Source organism: Carettochelys insculpta, chromosome 16 (genome assembly GCF_033958435.1).
Source record: "Carettochelys insculpta isolate YL-2023 chromosome 16, ASM3395843v1, whole genome shotgun sequence".
In the NCBI taxonomy this organism is placed as follows: Eukaryota; Metazoa; Chordata; order Testudines; family Carettochelyidae; genus Carettochelys; species Carettochelys insculpta.
The window spans coordinates 2206416-2226831 of NC_134152.1; the positions used below are offsets into that span (position 1 = coordinate 2206416).

General features: G+C 58.1%; 1 protein-coding gene across 2 annotated transcripts; it reads right to left on the reverse strand.

The window, feature by feature from the left end:
- Window positions 1-4435: 4435 nt before the first annotated feature.
- Window positions 4436-11028, reverse strand: MCRIP2 (MAPK regulated corepressor interacting protein 2). 2 transcript variants are annotated; one of them, XM_075011009.1, is made up of 5 exons: window positions 10809-11028; window positions 10649-10709; window positions 6761-6888; window positions 5174-5275; window positions 4436-4840 (listed from the first exon to the last, which is right to left on the reverse strand). In XM_075011009.1, the coding sequence occupies exons 1-5, from the start codon at window positions 10858-10860 to the stop codon at window positions 4770-4772; spliced, it is 414 nt and encodes a 137-aa protein (XP_074867110.1). In that variant the 5' UTR covers window positions 10861-11028; the 3' UTR covers window positions 4436-4769. The 2 variants fall into 2 exon arrangements, with proteins under 2 accessions (XP_074867110.1, XP_074867109.1); XM_075011008.1 differs by having other exon boundaries at window positions 6761-6891; window positions 10809-11026.
- Between the last annotated feature and the right edge of the window lie 9388 nt (window positions 11029-20416).

Sequence of the window (20416 nt, forward strand, 5' to 3'; positions counted from 1 at the left end):
GATCACAAGGAACGTGCGTGTGCGAGCACGTGAAGCACCAACGCCGGAGCAGCTGGCCGACTGCTGCCTTGGGAGACGTCTGACTTTTCCTGTCCTGCCTGTAGTTCAACCAACCACCGGGGGTGCTCTGTGGTCGAGCGCCCCTCAACCAGTGCAACTACAGAGCCCCAAAGTCCAGGGCTCATCTCTGCACCACGGCGAGCCTGCAGCTTGCTGCCCCGCTGCCTTGCTGGCAGGACTCTGTATCCAACCAGCTGGGGTGGTCAGAGCTCCCCTCTGTCCGGGTGCCCTTGTCACCAATCCCTGCCCGCAGCTCCAAGAGGTTGTCACTCTCCCATGTTCACTCCCAGCCGTGGGCACGCCATCAAAGGCCGGGCAAAGGGGCCCCCAATCCAGTGCTTTGCAGTCTCTGTGGCTTTGCAGGGAGCAGGATTGGGCCTGGGCGTTGCCTCGTTCCATGGGGGTAGCAGCACAAGCCAGGTTCACATCAGAGCTGCAGTGGGGGTCCCCTTGCTCGTTTCCCGTCCCTGGCCACGTCTCATCCGTCCGGAGGCGCCTGGCGGCAGGCTTTTGCATGTTGAATTGTATTTCCCGGGGGTCAGAGCCTGCATTTCCTGCTGTTCGGGGGATCTGCTGGGGATTATCTACCGGGAAGAAGCAGACATCCACTGTTGACGCACAGGCCCTGCCACAAACCTTCCGTCCATCCCTTGGGGGGCCACTGGCTGCAAAGGGATGGAACTGGTCCCTGTCTCACTTGGGTCCCCCGACAGCTGGGCCTGGTCTGATGGTGAGAGTGCCCTGCTCCAAGCAAAGCCAGGCTGCAGCGAGGTGTGCTCTGCGTTCGGAGGGGACGAGACCCACTGCCCAGGGAGCAGGCGTCAGAGCCCCCACCGGTGCCCGTCCCGCCTGCTGCCAAGGGCGGGAGCCAGGCGAGCGTGTGCTGACCGGTGCTCTGAGCTCAGGGCGTGGCCTACGCTTCTGTCCTTTGGAAGCAGGGAACTCCTCGCTCTGGGCTCCCGGGAGCAAACGCCCGCCGTGCCTGGCAGGAGTGAGCGGCTGGCGTGGTGTGTTGGAGGAGCAGCCCCAGGGCCCTGTGCCGCGCTAGCCTGGGAGGTCAGGACTTCAGTGGAACAAGGGCACCCTGCCGATCCTGCTCACGAGGTCCCCGCCCCTGAGGGCAGTGCAGGCCCGGCGCATGCTGCTCCGACTTGCCCTGCACCTGCTACGAGCGCCAGCTCAGCACTGAGCCCTGCGTATGCTGCTAGCTAGCTCACCAAAAACCAGCCCGGGGCCAGTGCTGTGCCAGGGGCGAGGGAGAACGCCCCTCCTCCTCCCCCAATGCCTGCCTGGCCGGGGAGGGCCCCCCGCTTGTTACACAGTGCGTTCTTCAGCGTGTCCTGCAGGCGGGATCCCCTGATCTCCCCCTCCCGGCGAGGGAAGCCGCTCCTGCTGTTGCTGCTGAGAGGAGGCGCTGTGTAACCCTGAGGGCAGCCATGGCCCCACCGTGGGAGCGGGACCTGTTCTGCTTCCCAGCAGCAGCTGGGAGCCACGGCCCCAGCCCAGAGTGGGCTCCTGCATGTCCGTGGGCTCATTCCAGCCAGGGGCAGTCTGGCTCTTGACGGTGGGCCCAGACCGGTCAAGGCACGCCCACAGCCCTGCCCCCCAGTGCTTGCAGCCCGGGGGGGTGGGGGGTATGGACACAAATGGCGGGCTGGGAGGAGGAGGTGGGATTTTACAGGTTGAACCTCTCTAGTCCAGCGACTTCCGGGGCCTGGCATGATTGCACTGAGCTGGCCGACCACCCCTCGGGGCGTGGCCAAGCGTCCCACGTCCTGTAAAGTTTGTTTCCAGCCCTGGCTCTGTGCTGTTACTTAGCTGTGACTAACCCTTGAATGTCTTCCAAGAGCCCAGAGGGGCAGCTGGGTTAGTCTGTAGAGTCACAGCAAAATGAGCAGTCCTGGAGCGCCTTGAAGCCTGAGTGTTGTTTATTAGGTAAGGAGCTCTTGTGGGTGAGCCCCACTTCATCAACTAAAGCTGCTTCCGGCTTGCTTGTTTTTTTCCCCTAAGAGCCCAGGCAGCAGTGGACGTCTTGGTAACTTGCCAGACAATATTAACCTCCCAGGGTCCAGCAAATTCTCTCAGCCAGCACCAGTCAGAGCCCGAGGGTGCTGGGCGAGAGAGGTTCAGCCTGTGATTCCTGTGGGCTGCCTGCCCCTAGGAGTGAGTCCAAAGCCCTAGTCCACCATGGGCCAGCACAAGAGCCTGGCTGTGGGGCCCTCTCCTAGGGGGTACTCCAAAGAGGTGAACAACCTCGGGACCAAGGGTGCCCTGACTGGGCCACCTCCCTGCTTGGCTGCCCTGGGTACTTCCCCAGCAATGGCCAGACCATCGTGCTGCTGGTGTGGTCTGCTCACACGGCTTACGTATTCCTCACCCAGCCGTGGGCCTGATCCTGCAGCATGTGCTAGTCGTGACTGGCACTTGCTGGCAGAAGGGGCTGTCTCAGTTCTGTCTCCTTTGCGTATAACCTGGTCTGATGCCCTGGGGGTGAGCAGCCCCCCTTGCCAGCTGCTGGTTCCGTGAGCAGAGCAGTGCCGGCCTGTTGGACTATAGCGACACATGCTTGGTGAAGGGAGATTTCTGGACAGGGCACAGATGCCATTGGCGTGGTCAGGGTTTTAACTGGGTTTCTGTTCCTGTAACCAGCCCCTTTTCTGGTCCACTCCCCCCCCCAGTCCTGGTACTGCTGTGGTGCACCATGTTACTGTACTAAGAATGGCTCTGGAGCTGCAGGGCAGCCTGTGTCAGTTTTGTTATTCACCAGCCCAGTGCAGGCACCGGGGGTGGCACTGCCCAGGCAGCGTTGGGCCCCTCCAGCCCAGGTAGGATGGGGGCCCGAGGGCAGCTCTCAACCCCAAAGGCGGGGTCCTGCTGGCGACAGCAGTGGCCGTGGGAGCTGTTGGGGGAGCCCTGTAAAGGGATCTGTGGGCCGGTGTCCTGCATCCCCCATTTCACCAGGAGTTATGGGCCAGGTTCTCCTGCAATTGTGCAGCGAATGAGGAAGGGCCCAATCCTGCTCGCCTCAAACGCCCTGGGAAAACAAGTGGCCACTGGCTCAGCCCAGGCAGGCACGTGGCCTGGTGCCTGGCTGATCCCCGCTCTGCTGGGTGTGGGGGAGCCCCTGTAATTAACCCTGGCCCTGCTGGCAGGAATCCCTGGGCCTGGCCCAGCAGGGAGCAGAGCTGGCAGAGCAGTGGTTGGCTGGATGTGATGGGCAGCTTTCCCAGGGGCTGTGTCTCAGCTTTACGTTTTGCCTTGTCACTGGCCCCAAGCCCCACAGGCAGTAACGAGGCTGTTGGCTGCATAAGAAGGGCCAGCCTGGGGCAGAGCAAAGGTCCAACCAGCCCTGGGGCCTGTCTGCTGCCAGCTGCCTCCCAGGGAGTGAACCAAACAGGTCTTTCCTGCCACCTACCCGCAGCATCGACCAGACAGAGGCCAGGGACGCCCAGCAGCCTGTCATGGCAGCTGGGGAGGGGAAAGCCCTGGCCTGGCCCGGCCCCACTCACAGTTGGAGTTTGCTGTGGCTGTTGTGGGATGGCCGTAGTTCTCCGCCCTGCCGGCGCTTGTTGGCTGTGACGGTGCCGGACGTGCAGCTGCCCCGGCCTTGAGTTAGTGCAGGAGACATGGGGGAGCGTTCCCTGGGGCTGCCTGGCTACAGGACCAGATGCTGAAGCCTGTGCTCTGGCTGGGCAAGGTCCGGGAGGAGGCAGGCTGGCCCGTTAGTGGGGGCCACCGCCAGGGCTGGATAGCACAGGAGCATGGACTCGAGCTGGTGGCTCTGGGCCTGGGGCACAGACTGGGGGGGGTGGGGCAGCTCAGGGACCGGGAGCGACTCTAGGGCAAGGGGCAGCTCTGGGTTTGGGGCATGCACTGGTGGTGGGGCAGCATCCAGACTCCTGTGGGCCCTTCTGATCACCCCTAGGGAAGCAGGGCCTGAGGTGCCACAGAGCTGACCTGGCTCCTCCTGGGCCCCAGCCTCGGGGCTGGGGTGGTCCCTGCTTTTGGCCTTTTAGAACCTCCCCCACGCCCCTAAGTGCCAGCCATGGCCGGGGGAAGGGCAGCCCCTCAAGGCAGGGCCTGCAGGGCATGCTTAGCTCAGGGAGGGAGAAGCCAGGTCCCTCTGCCCAGGTTCGGTGTGGGCCGGAGGCGTCCCCACCCAAGCAGCACCTCCCTCCTGACAGCTGGTAAATTCCAGCTGCCCCCCTCCTGGCACATCATCCACGCACCAGGGCCGCTACACGCCATGAAGGAAGCAGTGCCCCGCCCATGGCACCAGCCTGGCAGAGCTGCCCCCACCCGCCTGTCCCTTGTCGCGGCCAGCGTGCAGCCTGCACCCAGGGCCCTGCCAGCACAGCACACGTCCATCCACAGGCAGTTTCAGCTCTTTATTGTATCAGGGTCCCAGCTACCAAACCCCACTGTCTTTCCCCCAGGGCACTGGTTCGGGGCGGCAAGCACCACCAGGGTGGGCCCCCCACTGCAGCCGTCTCGCCGGGCCCCAGCGTCTGCAGGAGGGTCGAGTGTCTCAACAGTGGCACTTAAGGAATCCCAGCCGGGCCGGCGAGCGCCGCTCCTGCCCCGCCCAGACGGGGGGCTGCCGGCAGCATGGCGGAGCCGTGGTCCAGTCCCGCTCGCGGCGCTCGAGCCGGGCCTATCGGAACAAGCGTGCGGCCGGGCCTTGGTGCTCTCGGGCGCCGGGGCTTTTCTCAGGAGCCGTTTTCGATTTCAGCTAGAAACTGCTGCGCCCACCACTCCTCCAGGTCAATAGGCACGAAATCTGAGCGAGAGAGCGAGAGATTAGCACCGAACAAACACGCACGGCCGGGCTCAACGCTGGTGTGGTGCTTCCCCCATCTGCCAGCGGTGCACTCCCCCCGCCCCCCGGCAGGGGGCTGGGTGGGGGTCAGAGCTCGAGTTCCAGCCCCTGCTGCAGCTGTGCTGGGCATGGTCCCACTGCCACAGGCCTGGTGCCCCAGCTGGGAGGCACAGGCTGGAGCCAGCGAGTGGGCAGGAGACGCAGCAGCAGGCCTGAGCTGGGGGGAGCTGGGGCCTGGCACCCACACCTCCCCAAAGGCCTCCCGCCCCAAGGCGGGCGCACAAGGGCACTCACTTGTCAGCGCAGGGCTGGGCACTTTCTCTGTGTACTGCACCGGGCCACGCCCGCTCTCCCCAGGCCGGCTGCCCTCCAGCTGCCGCTCTACCTGCTGCCAGGCTGGAAGAGAGAGCCGGGGTGTGAGCCACACGGGAGCCGGCCCGCTGACTGGTCTAGCTGCTGCGCAGCATCCCCTCTATTTCCCCCTTGCCCTGCTCTCGCTCTGCCACGGCCAGTGCCAGCTGCCCCCTGCCTGGCTGCAGGCACCAGGTTAGTGCTGATTGACGGGGCGCCTCCCCGAGGCGCACATGCAGAGAACCTTCCCTTGCCCACCCGTGAGCTCTGCCGCCCACAGAGCCCCTGCTCGGCCACAGGAGACGCGCAGGGCAGCGGGCTGTGGCTCCTGTTGCTCCCCTGCACTAGGCCCCCACCCCCAGCTAATCCGCAGGCTGCCCCGAGCCCCACAGCTAACAGGGAGACTGTCCCATCCAATGACGAACTAACTGAGGCAGCCCCCAAAGTGCAGGGGCTGGGATGCCCCTTCCAAACCCTCCCAGGGCAGGGAGCGCTCTGGCCACGGAGACGCACGCTGGGGAGCTGCCAAACACCTCAGGGTGGGGCATGAAAAGCCTCCCCCCACTCCCCCAAGCACTCAGGGGCAGAGGCCAGCTGGATGAAGCAGGCCCTGGGGGCAGAGGTCCTGCGTACCATCGTCCAGAGACCAGCCCCAAGGCAATGCCTGGAGCAGGGCCATTAGAAACGTGGCCCATTGGGACCAAATGCCCCGGTGCCTTGGTCTCCTGGCTAACCCACTCCTTGTTGCAGCAGAGCCAGCTGGCTGCAAATCCCAGCCAGGGGAAGGTGCTGGGGCCTTTGCCAGACGAGCCCACCAGGGAGCACCTGTTTCCCCCACACAGACCCCGAGCAAGTCCCCCGCGGCTTGGCATTCTCACACTAGAGAAACAGCGGGACCCCCGGCGCTACAGGACAGGGTTCCAACCCTTCTTCCAGCCCCTTCACTTCATCCGCCTCCTTCAGCGCCAGGCTCCCAAACTGGGCAGACACCGGTGGGCCCGGTGCCAGACACGGAGGTAAAGGCACCTTTGCTCCCACTTGCGGTTCCCTAGGGGCCTCCCCAGGTTAGCTCAGGAGCCACCGTGCCACATTGGGACCTTAGGGGCAGCTGACTACCCGCAAGTCCCCACCCAGGACAAGCCAACGAGAAGAGCCGATGCTGGTTGCAGGACCTCTGGGGCTCATGTCCCCGAGTGAGCAGAGACCTGGTATGTCACAGAGGTGGCCGTTTGCTGGAGGAGGAACTGGGGAGAACGGGGCCAAGTCACACAACCAGATCCTCGCCATGGGTAAGCCCCAGAACCGCCCCCTGCTGGCACCGTGACACCCCCGCGCATAACATTTATTCTGCACGTGATTGGTTAAAAATGTGAACTCTGCCCTGCAGCCCGACACCCCTGCATCCCCTCTGCTAGGTGACAGCCTCCCGGGCCCCCACAACACCGAGACAGCCTGGTGAGGCTGGGATTACAAGGAGAACCGGGCTCTCTCGGGGCACTAGCCAGACCCTGCCTATGACGGGCCTCTTACCTTCATAGACAAAGCGAACGTTCTCCTCGTGCGCCAGCGTGTAGCTCTCCTCTGCGCTGGCCGGGGGCTGTGTTGTCGCTGGGGACCTCTTGCCATTCACTCTGTTGAACACGAGTTTGGGAGTCGGGCTACTGAAGCAAAGAGAGCAGACAGAAATCAGCAGACAGACAGAGCCAGACATGGGCCTGGGCTGGGAGCCTGGTGGGAGGCGAGGAAGCGGCTCTAGTAGCCGGAGCCTGGGACTCTGGACTGCTGCTGCATTCGGTTCGACATAACCTGAGACATGTCACTTTGCTGCTTTGTCCCTCAGTCCCATCCTCCCCTTTCAGCTCCCAGGGCAGCACCTGTCCCATGTCTGTCCAGCGTCCCACACAATGCAGCCCTGAGCTTGGGTGCCAGCTCGCGGCCGCATTGCGCCAGAAACCCTGGGAGATGGCTACTGACGTTTACAGTTTGGTTGCTTTAACAAGCAGCCTGTTGCTATAAAATGATTGATGCAGTGCCAGGGACTGGGATCACGTATCGGCCCGGCCCCTCTTTCTGCCAAAACTTTTTCCAGATCCCTGGTGCATGGCACAGTTGCCGCACCCTGAGTTTCCCCTGGGAAGGAAAACATTGCAAGCACTTGTAAGGGCGACAGAGTCAGCAAAATAAACCAAGTCTGAGGCATTTCAGCAGGTCCCCCTCTTCCCTGGGCCAAGAAGGAAACTCCTGCAATTGCAGCTTCTGGGGTCACTGTGCAGGAGCTCACCCCCAATGCCCGCTTGTCTAAAGACAGTAATGTGATCACTTCCTTGTCCAAGCACTCGTATCAGATGTGGGCACGGTGCGTGGCACTCCCCTGCCCAGCCAAGGCCAAAAGCGACCTCAAGAGGTCATCAAGTCCAGTCCCTGCCCTCACGGCAGGGCCAGGCACCATCTAGATCACCCCAGTTAGATGTGTATCCAACCTGCTCTTAAATATCTCCAGCGATGGAGATTCTACCACCTCCCCAGGCAATTTATTCCAATGCTGCACCACCTGGACAGTGAGGAACTTTTTCCTAATGTCCAACCTAAACCTCCCTTGCTGCAGTTTGAGACCATTGCTTCTGGTGCTATTGTCAGAGGCCGAGGAGAACAAGTTTTCTCCCTCCTCCTTGTAACGCCCTTCTAGGTACTTGAAAGCTGCCATCACGTCCCCTCTCACTTCCAAACTAAACAAAAAGTTTTGAGAGCTTCCCAAAAACAGCCACCGCTATTGGCCATGGAACAATCAGAGCCACCTTCCAGATAGCCCATCATGGAAATGCAGGGTCCCCCTCCCCACACCAGAGCATTGGTAAGCAAAGGAACTGCTCTTATCATCTTAGTATAATTTAGACTACTCTTATCAGAGGTGTAGCTGTATCAGTCTGTAGCTTCCCAAGGAACAAGTAGTCCGGTGGCACCTTAGAGACTAACACACTTATTAGGCCATGAGCTTCTCCAGACCAATCTAGCAGTTACTCAATGGAGGCACACACACACCCTATCTCCTGGGATCTGCGTGGATCCCATGGCCTTTTCTTCCCCACCCCTTGCCTTCTACAGAATAAAAGGCCAAGCTGATGGGTCTGATGTCACCAGAAATCTGTGTTTCGTGGCTCCAGTGAGGGCTTATTTCCAAAGAACTTGGACAGTGCAGGCTATGGTTGGTTAAAAGTGAATGTCTAGTTCTGTTGTTTGTAAATGGGAACACTCACCGATTTCAGTTGTTCACCATTTGACACATGGCATGTGATCATGTAATTAAAAACCAGGCTAGTAATGTTTACTCCCAACAGGGCCACGTTAAGGCTGTACATACAACAGTAATGTAGCAAGTAACAGAGAGGGAACCAAGTTGGTCTGTATCTTCAAAACCAAGAAGTCCTGCGGCACCTTATAGACTAACAGATATTTTGGAGCAGAACCTCTTGGGGGCAAAGACCCACTTCGCCAGATGCACGAAGTGGGTCTTTGCCCACAAAACCTGATGCTCCAAAATATCTGTTAGTCTATAAGGCGCCGCAGTAATGTAGCAATAACCTGACTTTTGAGTGCTGAGCTGCGTGACCGGAGGGTTTTCTTATTGTATTTGTGCTGTGTCCATGCTGGAGAAAGACTGGGAAGAAAAGGGCTAAGGGACTGGACCGACAGGAGAGAGGGAGGCCACGATGCAAACAGGGGCTCAAAGGTCTGTTAGGTGCACTAAATTAGAGTAAAATCAGTTTACTTTCATTCTGATTCTGTGTGCCAGTCGCAGCTGGTAATTTCCTGGACAGCCAGGTTCACAAGGGCTGTACCTCACGTCATGACCACCAGTGGGTGCCAAAGAGCCCTCACCGAGCCCAGCTGACATCCACAGGCTGCACAAGGGGGGGTCAAGGTCCAGGCAGGCAGCTCCAAGGGCACAGAGCTGGGCCAGGCAGACCGCTCCAGTGGGATCCTGCTCTGCCCTGAGCTACAGTCCTGGAGTGGGCGATTGATGTGGGCAGTGACTGTGATTTGAGAGAGTGGATTGCAGTGGCTCACTGCCTCTGGCCCCCTACCCCCAGATTTCCCCTGTGCTGCTCTGACCTTTCCCATCTCCCTGTGCAGCCTTGGAAACTACTGTAGGTAACACTTCCTACTGCAGGAAGGAGTCTGGATAGGCCAGGGGCCTTCATTACCTTTGCCAAGGCCACTGTGGGCCAGATACATCCTTACGGTCAGACCCACCAAGAGGGTTTAACTCCTTATTGGCAGGCTGCACTGTCTGGGAAAGAGCAGGCCAGGCTGCAGGGGGAGGGCCCCTGTTTCTCCACCACAGGAGGCTCCTGTAGGAGCCAGGCTGTAAAGGGCTTGGATGGGACCCGCAGGTCCCCTGGCTCTCCAGGGGCTGTTGGCATCAGAAAGGAGCTGCAGTCAAGGATGAGGGGACAGACAGGCTGCATTGCTGGGGCGGGGGGGGCCCTCCATGGGTTACACCCGATCATGTGGTGGCCCTTTGGCCCCAGGCCATGAACTTCCCAGCAGCCCTCTGTATTTGGCCGCTCTCCTTCCCCACAAAGCACCCCCTGCCTGGGACTCAGCCCCAAGTGACTTGCCAGTCCCAGTTGAGTCAATGGGAGTTCTGCAGAGCACTGAAGTGGGAGTTGCAAGGTCACAGACACGTCTTTGTTAATTCTCCGGATCCCTGAGGCTTGTCTGGCCAGAGCCGCTGCTACCAGATTACAACTGGCACCTCCCCCCCCAACACACACACACACTTTTTTCAGATCTCTGTAATCCCTGGTTTTGCCCTCGATTTAACTGGGGCCAAGATTTCAGGCCTGGCGCCCTGACACAGACAGAAACACACTGTTCAGGGCCCTGAGTACCCACCTCGGTCCCCAGTGCTGGGGCCCCAGCGGGAGGAGAACAGGCGCCTGGTTTGGGGGATGCCCTGGGGGCAGCTGCCTCGCCTCCGGGGCATCGGGTACACCCCGGGGTGCGTCCCGCTGTACTGTGCTCGGGGCAAAGGGTACGTCTGGGCAGCGGCAAACGGGGGCTGCCTCTGCGCCGCATCCGGCCGGCACCCCTGGGGCCAGCAGCTCCAGCCCCCCCCGCCGCTCTCTCCCACGTGCTCCCCGCCCCCCAGCTCCATTCACGCGAGCCACGTGCTCCCCGCCCCGCCCCCCAGCTCCATTCACTCGCCCCCACGTGCGCCGGGGCCCCCGCCCCGCCCCGCCCCCTTGGCCCCACGTGCGCCGTGTCCCCTGCCCGGGGCCGCAGGCCCCTGCTCGCCTCCACCCCCTGCTCCTTCCCCGCCTCCTGCGCCCGGGCCCCGCGGCAAGGACAAGGCGGGTAACCTCTGCCCAAGGTCACCCCTCCCCCCGGGCCGGGCCGGGCCGGGCGCTCACTCACCTGCAGGGGGGCCAGGCGCCCCGGCCCTCCGCCGCCTTGTTCTCCACCTGCTGCGTGGGACCTGCGGGCAGACAGCGGCTCAGGCCGGGGCGAGGCGGGGGGCTCCCGGGGCAGCCCCGCGGGACGGGGGCAGGACCCGGGGCGCAGCCCGCCCCCTTACCTGTCCGCCGCTGCGTGGCGAGCTTGCTGGGTCCCCGCGTGATCGTGTACATCCTGCGGCCCGCGAGGCGCCCGGCTCAGCCCGGCCTCGGGCCGCCTCTTGCCAACCTCGGGCGGGGGAGGCCGGAGAGACGGGGCCGGGCTGCCACAAAAACGCCCCCCGGCCGCTTAAAGGCGCAGGCGGCGCCTCCGCCTCCTGCTGCGCTGCGCTGCCCCCGGGAGTCGGCTCCCTGGGGGCGGGCCCTGCGGCTCCTCCCTGTGCGCCCTGGGCAGCTGGCGGAGCGGCTCGCCGGGGCTGCCAGGGGCTGCCTTTGCCTGCAGGGGCTCGGGCCGGGGGCAGCCTCACAGACCGGGGGAGAGCGGCGCGGCCACCCCGGGTCTTTATGGATTGCGCGGGGTCTGTGCCCTGCCGCGTGGCTCAGGGGCGCCGGGCGCGAGAAGCCCGGGAGGTACACAGAGGCCCATCCCTGGCCTGAGACGGAGCCCAAGTGTCACTGCGTGGCACCAGGCGGGGTGCGAGGTGTCGGTGCCTTGTGGTCTGACACAGCGCAGTGCTGCGTTCCCAGCTGAGAAGGGGGCGTGGATGTGCTGTGTGCTGGAGGCCCCAGGGTGTGGGGTGAACACTAGAGTCACAGGCCGTGGGATTTCCCAGCAGCAGTCCAGCTGGCACGGCCCCACAGTGGTGTGTTTCTACTGGTGGTGCGCGTTCGCACAGGCCTTGGTGCACAGAACAAAATGCATCCCACCCATGGACGGCAGAGAGCAGAGGAAACACTAGTGCCCGGCGGTGAAGCTCACGTACAGGGGACGTCACCCCATTTTCTCCAGCGGTAACGTGGAATGGGGAAGTTTCTCTGTTGTGTTAGCCGCGTTGTTTGTGAGACAGACTGTAAATGGGAAATGCCGTGTTCATCAGGCCTGAAGGGAGGAGGCAGCGTGGCCTTGCCAGGACTCCGGGCACAGGACGCCGCCTGCTTCCTGATCCTAGCGCTGTAACTGCGAGCATGTTGTTTTGCTCTGTCATGCCTCAGTTTCTCCATCTGCCTCAGAAATGTAAGAACTGCCAGCTCCCAGGGGTGTTTAGAAACTGTACTTGGTCTTATTTGCTGCATTCCAGGAGATCGGAAGGGCCAAGTATCTTTATTAGTAATGACAACGGGTGGCTGCTTTGCAAACCAACCGTTAAAAAAAAAAAAATCCAGTCTCTGGTGATTTTCTGTACTTATCTGTTTCTTTTATACTGGCTTCCTGCGTTGACCTAACACGTCAGCTCTCAATAACAAACCGTAGGACTTCAGTTGGTGTCAAGAGGTGCAGGACCATTGACATCAGGGGCAATAAGGCAAATTATGCCATGGGTGATCTGACCCTTTCTATGCGCACCGGTTTTGTCCTACCCTGGCCCAGGAATCCCTGAGCCAAAACCAAACTGGGTTCCTCTTCACACCAGCCATTTCCTGCCCTCATCCAGTGAGACTGGAAAGTGCCATTTGCAACATGAAAGGAAATAATTTTGCATAAAAGGCATAATTAACCTGTGGGACTCACCGCCACTGTGTGTTTAGGATGCCAAGCGCATAGTGGGTTCACAGTGCAACGCTCACCACCACGTTAGATAAGATGGTAGCTCTCATGCGGCAGAGACCATGTCTGCACTACAGGCACTGCAGCAAGAGGGCTTTTCCTATCACTGTAGGGTCCCCAGCAATGGCAGCAAGTTTGGGGAAGCAGTCAACCCTCCAGTTAGCTGGGCTAGGTGGCTGGGGCCCAGTGGAGGTGGCTGAGAGATAGAGCTGTGGCAACGTAGCTTTAGGTGGCCTAAGACACGCTCTGACTGATGGAGCTGAGAGAGAAAATTCACCTCTGGCAATCTGTTCCGTAATTGTCCACTTGGAGGTTTCTTTCACCTACCTCTGACTTGGCTGGGATGGGCCACTCACAGAAATTGCCTGGGATGGAGCTGGTGTCCACCTGGCCATAGCTATCCCCTGGTCAGATGTTACCACCAGCACGTTCGCTCTGCAGTGGGATGTTCTCAGCCACTCTGACCCGTGTGTCTGCCCCTCTCTGCTGTTGATGACAGGTTTCCAATTCAGGATCTTTGTCAGACATAGCAAAGGTCAGAGTGGCTTGGAGCAGGATGGGAGCCAACACCATGTTCCGTCCAGCTCCAAGCTGCGCCATATAATTCAAAGAAGGACTTTACCATTCTGTGTTGACACAGCAAAATCCTGCTGCCCCCAGGAAAACTAGAAATCCCCCGCAAAATTCGGTAACAACCTGCAGAGGCAGTGTTAGTCCTACCAATTCCTGAGAGGCAGCAGAAATTAGTAGCCGTCATCCTCTGCACTTCCCTATCATCTGAAGGGGAGCTGAATGCCATCGTTCTTATTTTAGATACGAGGACGCTGTGGTACAGTGAGTTGTCCAAGGCCACACAATGAATCAGTGGCGGAGTGAAAACCAGGCCTCCTAAACTCCCATTTACCTTTTCAGTGTTCCCTGTAAGTTGAGTGCTTGGGCGGCCACCCAGGAGAGACTCAGGGGCTGCCCAGCTGATTAGCAGAGCGCCTGCAGCCGGCAGCCCTTGTTCCTGCTGGCGGTGCACATCCACACATGCCTTGGTGCACAAACAAAATTTATTCTGCCCACGGATGGAAAAATTAGCGGGACCCTGCCTCTTATTCTAGCTCCTTGGGAATGCTTGCGGCCCAGTTTAAAGCCAGCTTCCGGTTCCGACTGCACAAGAAAATGCTCAGTCCTTGGCCTTTTGATCAGGACATCCTGGCTCAGGTGTGACCTGGGGCTCCCGCTTCTCTAGCGAGCGGGGGCTGGGTTCTGGGAGCACTGCAGTGGTGACACCTCCCCAGGGGAAGGTGCATTTCCCTCGGCCTTGGATGCCCAGGAGTGACTGGCATGGCAGCATCGCAGCTACAATTTTTTCTTGCTGCCGCTGAGGCAGGTGGCACAGGCCGGAACTGCTGTGGTGGATGTGGTGCATGGTACACGGGGAAGCAGTGATAAAGATAAGGGGGCCAATAAAGATCAGGATTCAGCCCAGCTCTCATCCTCAAAGGCGTGAAGGGTCTCGCTGCCATGCTGAAGCTGCTGCTGATAGGAGGAGGAGGTGGGGATACAGGAAGACGTCTGGGTGGCACAAAGGGGAAGCCCGGCCCTTTCCCAGCTAGCCAAAATCCAGCATCACAGAACACCTAAGTCCGTGCATGGTCCGGCCGTTATTTTATACGCGAGTTAGTGCTGTGACACGTGGAAGGCGGCGCTGCAGCCTCTCCCTTGGCCTGATGCAGCACGCAGCTGGCGTGACGTGACGCCTCTGCAGCCCTCTGGCCCCATTGCTCCTGCCCCTCGGGATCCCCTGCTCCATGCGGGCCATGGACTGGAAGGTTGAGAGCTGGGCAAAGACCCTGGAGTCACTCGACAGGCTCAGAGGTGCAGGGTGAGGCAGGCAGCAGTGTCTGATTCTAACGAGGGCCTCAAGGTGCTGGCAGACTGCATGTGCTGCTGGGGAGGAGCAAGCTCTGTGTAAGACACATCCAATGTCTTTTGGACAGCTGCTGTGGCTAGTGCTCCCCTTGCTGGGTAGGCAGGGTGCTCTCATGCATAGAGAGCAGGGGACTTATAGAATCATAGAACACTGGAACTGGAAGGGACCTCGAGAGGTCCTCGAGTCCAGTCCCCTGCCCTCTTGGCAGGGCCAAACACCATCTAGATCATCCCCGATAGGTGTCTGTCTAACCTGCTCTTAAATATCTCCAGCGATGGAGATTCCACAACCTCCCCAGGCAATTTATTCCCGTGTTTGACCACCCTGACAGGAAGTGTTTCCTAACATCCAACGTAAACCTCCCTTGCTGCAGTTTAAGCCCATTGCCTCTTGTTCTATCCTCAGAGGCCAGGCAGAACAATTTTTCTCCCTCCTCCTTGTAACCCTCTTTGAGGTACTTGAAAACCGCTATCACGTCCCCTCTCAGTCTTCCTTTTCCAAATGAAACAAGCCCAGTTCTTTCAGTCGTCCCTCAGAGCTCATATTCTCTAGACCCTAAATCATTCCTGTTGCTCTTTTCTGGACCTTCTCCAGTTTCTCCACATCTTTCTTGAAATGTGGTGCCCAGAACTGGACACAATACTCCAGCTGAGACCTAATGAGCGCTGAGCAGAGCGGGAGAATGACATCTCGTGTCTTGCTCACAACTCTCCTGTTAATGCATCCTGGAATCGTGTTTGCTTTTTTGGTAACAGCATCTCACTGTTGACTCATATTTAGCTTGTGGTCCACTACGATCCTTAAGTCCCTTTCCGCAGTACTTCTTCCTAGACAGCCGCTTCCCATTCTGTATGTGTGGAGCTGATTGTTTCTTCCTAAGTGGAGCACTTTGCGTTTGTCCTTATTAAACTTCATCCTATTTACCTCAGCCCGTTTCTCCAGTTAGTCCAGATCATCTTGAATTATGACCCTATCCTCCAAAGCAGCTGCAACCCCTCCCAGCTTGGTGTCATCTGCAAACTTAATAAGCACATGCTCTGTGCCAATATCTAAATTGTTGATGAAGATATTGAATGGAACCTGTCCCAAAACAGGTCCCTGCAGAACCCCACTTGTTATGCCCTTCCAGCATGACTGCAAACCATGAATAACTACTCTCTGAGAACAGTTATCCAGCCAGTTATGCACCCACCTTACAGTTGCCCCACCTAAGTTGTATTTGCTTAGTTTATTGATAAGATCATGCTAGACCGTGTCAAATGCTTTGCTAAAATCTAGGTATACCACATACACTGCTTCTCCCTTATCCACAAGACTTGTTATCCTGTTAAAAAAAGCTATCAGATTGGTCTGGCATGATTTGTTCTTTACAAATCCGTGCTGGCTGTTACCTATCACCTTATTTTCTTCCAGATGTTTGCAGATGAATTCCTTAATTATTTGCTCCATTATCTTTCCCAGCACAGAAGTTAAACTGACTGGTCTGTAGTTTCCTGGGTTGTTCTTTTTACTATTTTTATAGATGAGCACTATGTTTGCCCTTTTCCAGTCTTCTGGAATCTCTCCCGACTTCCAGGACTTTTCAAAGATGACAGCTAAAGGCTCAGAAACCTCCTCTATCAACTCCTGAAGTATTCTAGGATGCATTTCATCAGGCCCTGGTGACTTGCAGACATCTAATTTTTCTAAATAATTTTTAATGTGTTCTTTTTTGTATTTTATCCTCTAAACCTACCCCCTTCCCACTGGCATGCATTATGTTAGGCATTTCTGCATCGTCCTTCTTAGTGAAGACCGAAACAAAGATGTCATTAAGCACCTCTGCCATTTCCAAGTTTCCTGATATTGTTTCTCCCTCCTCACTGAGCAGCGGGCCTACCCTGTCCTTGGTCTTTCTCTTGCTTCTAATATATTTATAGAACGACTTCTTGTTACCCTTTATGTCTCTATCTAGTTTGAGCTCGTTCTGTGCCTTGGCCTTCCTAATCTTGCCCCTGCATACACGGGTTTTTTTATATATTCATCCTTTGTAATTTCTCCTAATTTCCACTTTTTACATAACTCCTTTCTGATTCTGAGATCATGCAAGATCTCCTGGTTAAGCCAAGGTGGTCTTTCACCATACTTTCTAGCTTTCCTATGCGGCGGTATAGTTTGCTTTTGGGCCCTTAATAGTGTCCCTTTGAAAAACTGCCCACTCTCCTCAGTTGTTTTTTTTCTCTTAATCGTGCTTCCCATGGGACCTTACCTACCAGCTCTCTGAGTTTACCAAAATTTGCTTTCCTGAAATCCGGCTGTCCCCACATGAATACTGTCCAGGAGCTGCTCATGGAGTCGAATACTCCTAAGCCTGGCTACCTCTTCCTGTAGCTCCACCACCTGCTTCCTGAGAGCTTCTACCAGACGACACCTTCCAAATTGGAAGGTCTCCCCAGCCTGGACTTCAGGGGGTGGGAATTGCAAGTCACAGTCCCTGCAAAACCACACCAGGGTCTGGGTAGAGGCATCCCTGGTCGGGAGGTCTGTATGACCACAGGCGCCGATGTTGTGGGTCTTCCTAACCGTAGTAGAACCCCTCTGTCTGCAGCCCCCTGTCTGCTTCACTCCCCTGGTTGCTCTGACTCTGGCCTGATAAAGCCTGCCAACCTCGGTCAGGTCTCCCCCTCGTTAGTCACACAGGGGAAGGCTGACTCTGAGGCTGATCAAAGGTGAACAAGGGATCAGAAGAGGTCCCAGCCCTCCCAGGCACGCAATCCCAACTGCCACAGTCACTGAAACCAAGATCACCTGCTATGAGAATTCAAAATGTAAACAGTCAGGCCAGCTCACTGTGGTAGTTTGGGATATGGTATTTAGTATAAAAGTTTTAGAGAACGTCGAAAGGAACAATCTCCCCTCAAAACTCCCTCCTGTTTGCAATCGCCTGGAGCCAGTCTCCCAGGCCCAGACCCTCAGAGGTATTTCGGCACTAAAATCAATGGGAGTTAGGTGTCGACACACCTCTGAGGAGCTGCATGTTCACCTCTCTGGGCCTCATGGCCCCATCAGCCTCCCAGGGGTGTCGCCCAGGTAAAGGGAGAGCCACAGACCAGCGAAGAATTAATCTGAGGCCCTGATCCTGCGGATTCTGCATCTCTGCTCCTCCCAGGCCACCTTCTGTCTTGCACCGTAATGGGAGCCGAGCACATTGGCCATGTCTGGGAGCGGCAGGTGCTCTGCTCCCTGGGGGGCAGGCCCTCAGACGCCCCTGACTTTCCTGTTGAGGGGCCACGAGCTGGGCCCAGCCGGTGGCTTTGGGAAGTCAGTGCAAGCGGGCTCGGGGCCAGATCCTAGCGTTAGGGACTGTAGGTTCTCTTGCCACAGCTGCTGAAGGCAGCTTCCCCCCGGTTGTAATGGTCATACCCACTTTGCTCTGCAAGTCACCGCACTCATCTGTGCCTCAGTTTCCCCCTAAGAGCACGCCTGCTTTGGTAAACGGTTTGGAGCACCTCGGGGGAGGGGGGCACTGTGCAAGGCCACTGCTCGGGCAATGGAAGCGTTCGTCCCAACAGCTGAGCCACCACTGTTCTCGGCCCCGCCCCGCCCCACTGGTGCCTTGTTCTGGCCCGCTCCCCCATTGGCCCGTATGCTGCCAGGGGCTCTTGTCTCAGCTTCCTGTGTGCAGCAGGCCGTGCCAATCCCATCCAATCGCCAGGCCGTACACCCGCTGTCTCTGTTCAAGCCTTGCTGTCTGTCCTGCCCTTGCTGGGGACCCTGCATCTTTTCATTTTTTTGCGAAAAGCGCTGGAAACGGGAAGCTGCTGCTCCCAAGTCATTTCTGTAAAAACGACAATGCTGATTATTTGCACAGATGTTGGAAACGTTCCAAGGTTCATGTTCCAGCCACCTGGCCTATTTGCACTAGCAGTCATCAGTGCTGAGTCCCTGTGTCTGGGCCAGAGGTAACAAGAGTTTGCTGAGGAAGGCTCACAAGGGACTCAGGAGGGTTCTGGCTCTTTGCCTGGGCTGTACCTTCTCCACCTGCCTGCTCCGCAGCAAAGGCCTCCCTGGTGCCTCGAGTCTGCCCTTGGGCCTGGGGACAAAACTGGTTCGAGTGAGGTTTCACTGAACTGGGTGGGGCCCGTCCCTAGCTGGCTTCCCTGTGGGGATACTGGCCCTGTGTCTGCAGGGAAGGCCCAGTCCTGTACTCCCTGGATCAGCTGATTCATCGTTGCCCTGTCTCTTGGCGGGCATGGTTGCAGTGCCCAGTACGTTCCAGGTGGGAGTAAGCGGGTGGTGGGGGCTCTGTCCTCCAGTGCAAAGTCAGCCGGGGAGCCGGAGGTCAGAGACACAGCGGGGAGATATTTCTACAAATCGGTGAGATTTCTGGGAGGCAGCAAGCGTGGTACAGTGGCTTAAACATGGCCAAGGCAAGGGCCTGGCAGGTGAGCGCAGGCAAGCGAGGCCAGGCAAGAAGACGTGGTTGTGCAAGAGATGGGAACAGGGAGACGCCTCAATAATCATATGCAGTGTTTTTACAACCACCTGGGCCTGACAGGGCTGCAGCTACCCTGCTTACTGGATCAGCTGCACAGTGGCTCCAGACAGGGCAACGGGGGAGAAGAGCTGGCAGGAGGTGATTAGGAGTTCACCTTTGAGGGGACAGCAGCTGGGTTTCCTGTATGCTAAGCGCCCGGGCGGCCACCCAGGAGTGACTCAGGTGCTGCCCAGCTCATTAGCAGAGCACCCACAGCCTGGGTTCCTACTGGTGGTGCACAGACTGGGGTGCACAGAACAAAATTTATTCCACCCACGGATGGAAAACGTTAGCGGGAACCCGGGACAGCAGGCGGCATGAGTGCGGGGTCTCAGGGAAGGGAGTGATATAGTCACACCCTGGGCTGGGGAGGAGAAGGTGTAGAAGTAATTTCCCAGCAGACGCTTGTGGCTGCAGGAATGTTGGCCGTGCCAGGCATGTCCGGGGAGGAGCAGAGATGCGTGTGGAGGAGGCGAGTTCCAGAGAGCCTGGCACGAGCTGAGGGTAGGCTGGCTCACTGCCCGACACAGGTATCTTTGCCCAAGACACCTGAGGCTGGCTGGTCCAATCCACAGCGACAGGTCCGGCCGTAGATGAGAGGACACGGCTGTGTAGTGCTTACACCATGCCTGTAAATATAGAGCAAGTTATGTGCTGCTGGCATGGCAGGTAGGGTCAGTAATGGCCTTCAGAGACTCAGCACCCCTGGGTACCACATGCACCACCCCCCCCAGCTATCTCCTGCCCACTGAGACAAATGCAAATGGCCTGGGCCCATGGGCAGTAGGGGGAGCCCTCACATTTAGAGGTCAGGGCATACGTAGAAAGAGTGACCAGGGTGATCCAGTGGCAGACACCCAGTGACACCCCCACGCCTTTCAGGCTGTGTCTGCCAGTGCAGAGCTGCTGGTTGCAGACACCATGAAAAGGTTAGCAGGGGAATGCGTCTTCAGATTCAGGGCAAAGCTGACTGTGATCCCTGCATTTAGGGTTACCATGTTTCAAATTCCCAAATGGCGGACGCTGCTTAGGGACGGAGAGCTGGGGGGGGGGAGCACACAAGGGGTACTGGATCTGTGGCACTGCCGCACCATACCACCTGTACTTCTGCACTGCTCCAGTAAGGCAGCTCTGTCTTCAGAGCTGGGCTCCCAGCCAGCTGCTGCTGCTGTCCAGCAAGGCAAGGTGAACAGCCGAGCAGTATATATGAACCGAACTCCCTGTTAGAGTCCAGAGGCGTTGTTACCCGGTGCGCTGGCTGTATGTCCTGAATTCCCGTTAGTCTGTAATCCTGAGCTCCCTTACCAGCGTTAGAATGACGTCCGCTTTTGAACGCTTTCCTTTAGAAACATGACTTTCTTCTGTGGCTGCATGAGCACGGGTCATGTTTATTTACGTATTATCGCTGAGCCTCAAGGCCCTAACCTTCCTGTTGGTTACAACACTGACCTTTGCCAAGCCCAACACTCTACATGTTTTCGCTATTTGCCAATAGGCAAAAACAAACAAATGAGCAACCAAACCAAAAAACATGGGAAAGATGTGTGTTTGCAGCTGCAGCCCCTCCTCAGTACCAGGGGTATTTGGC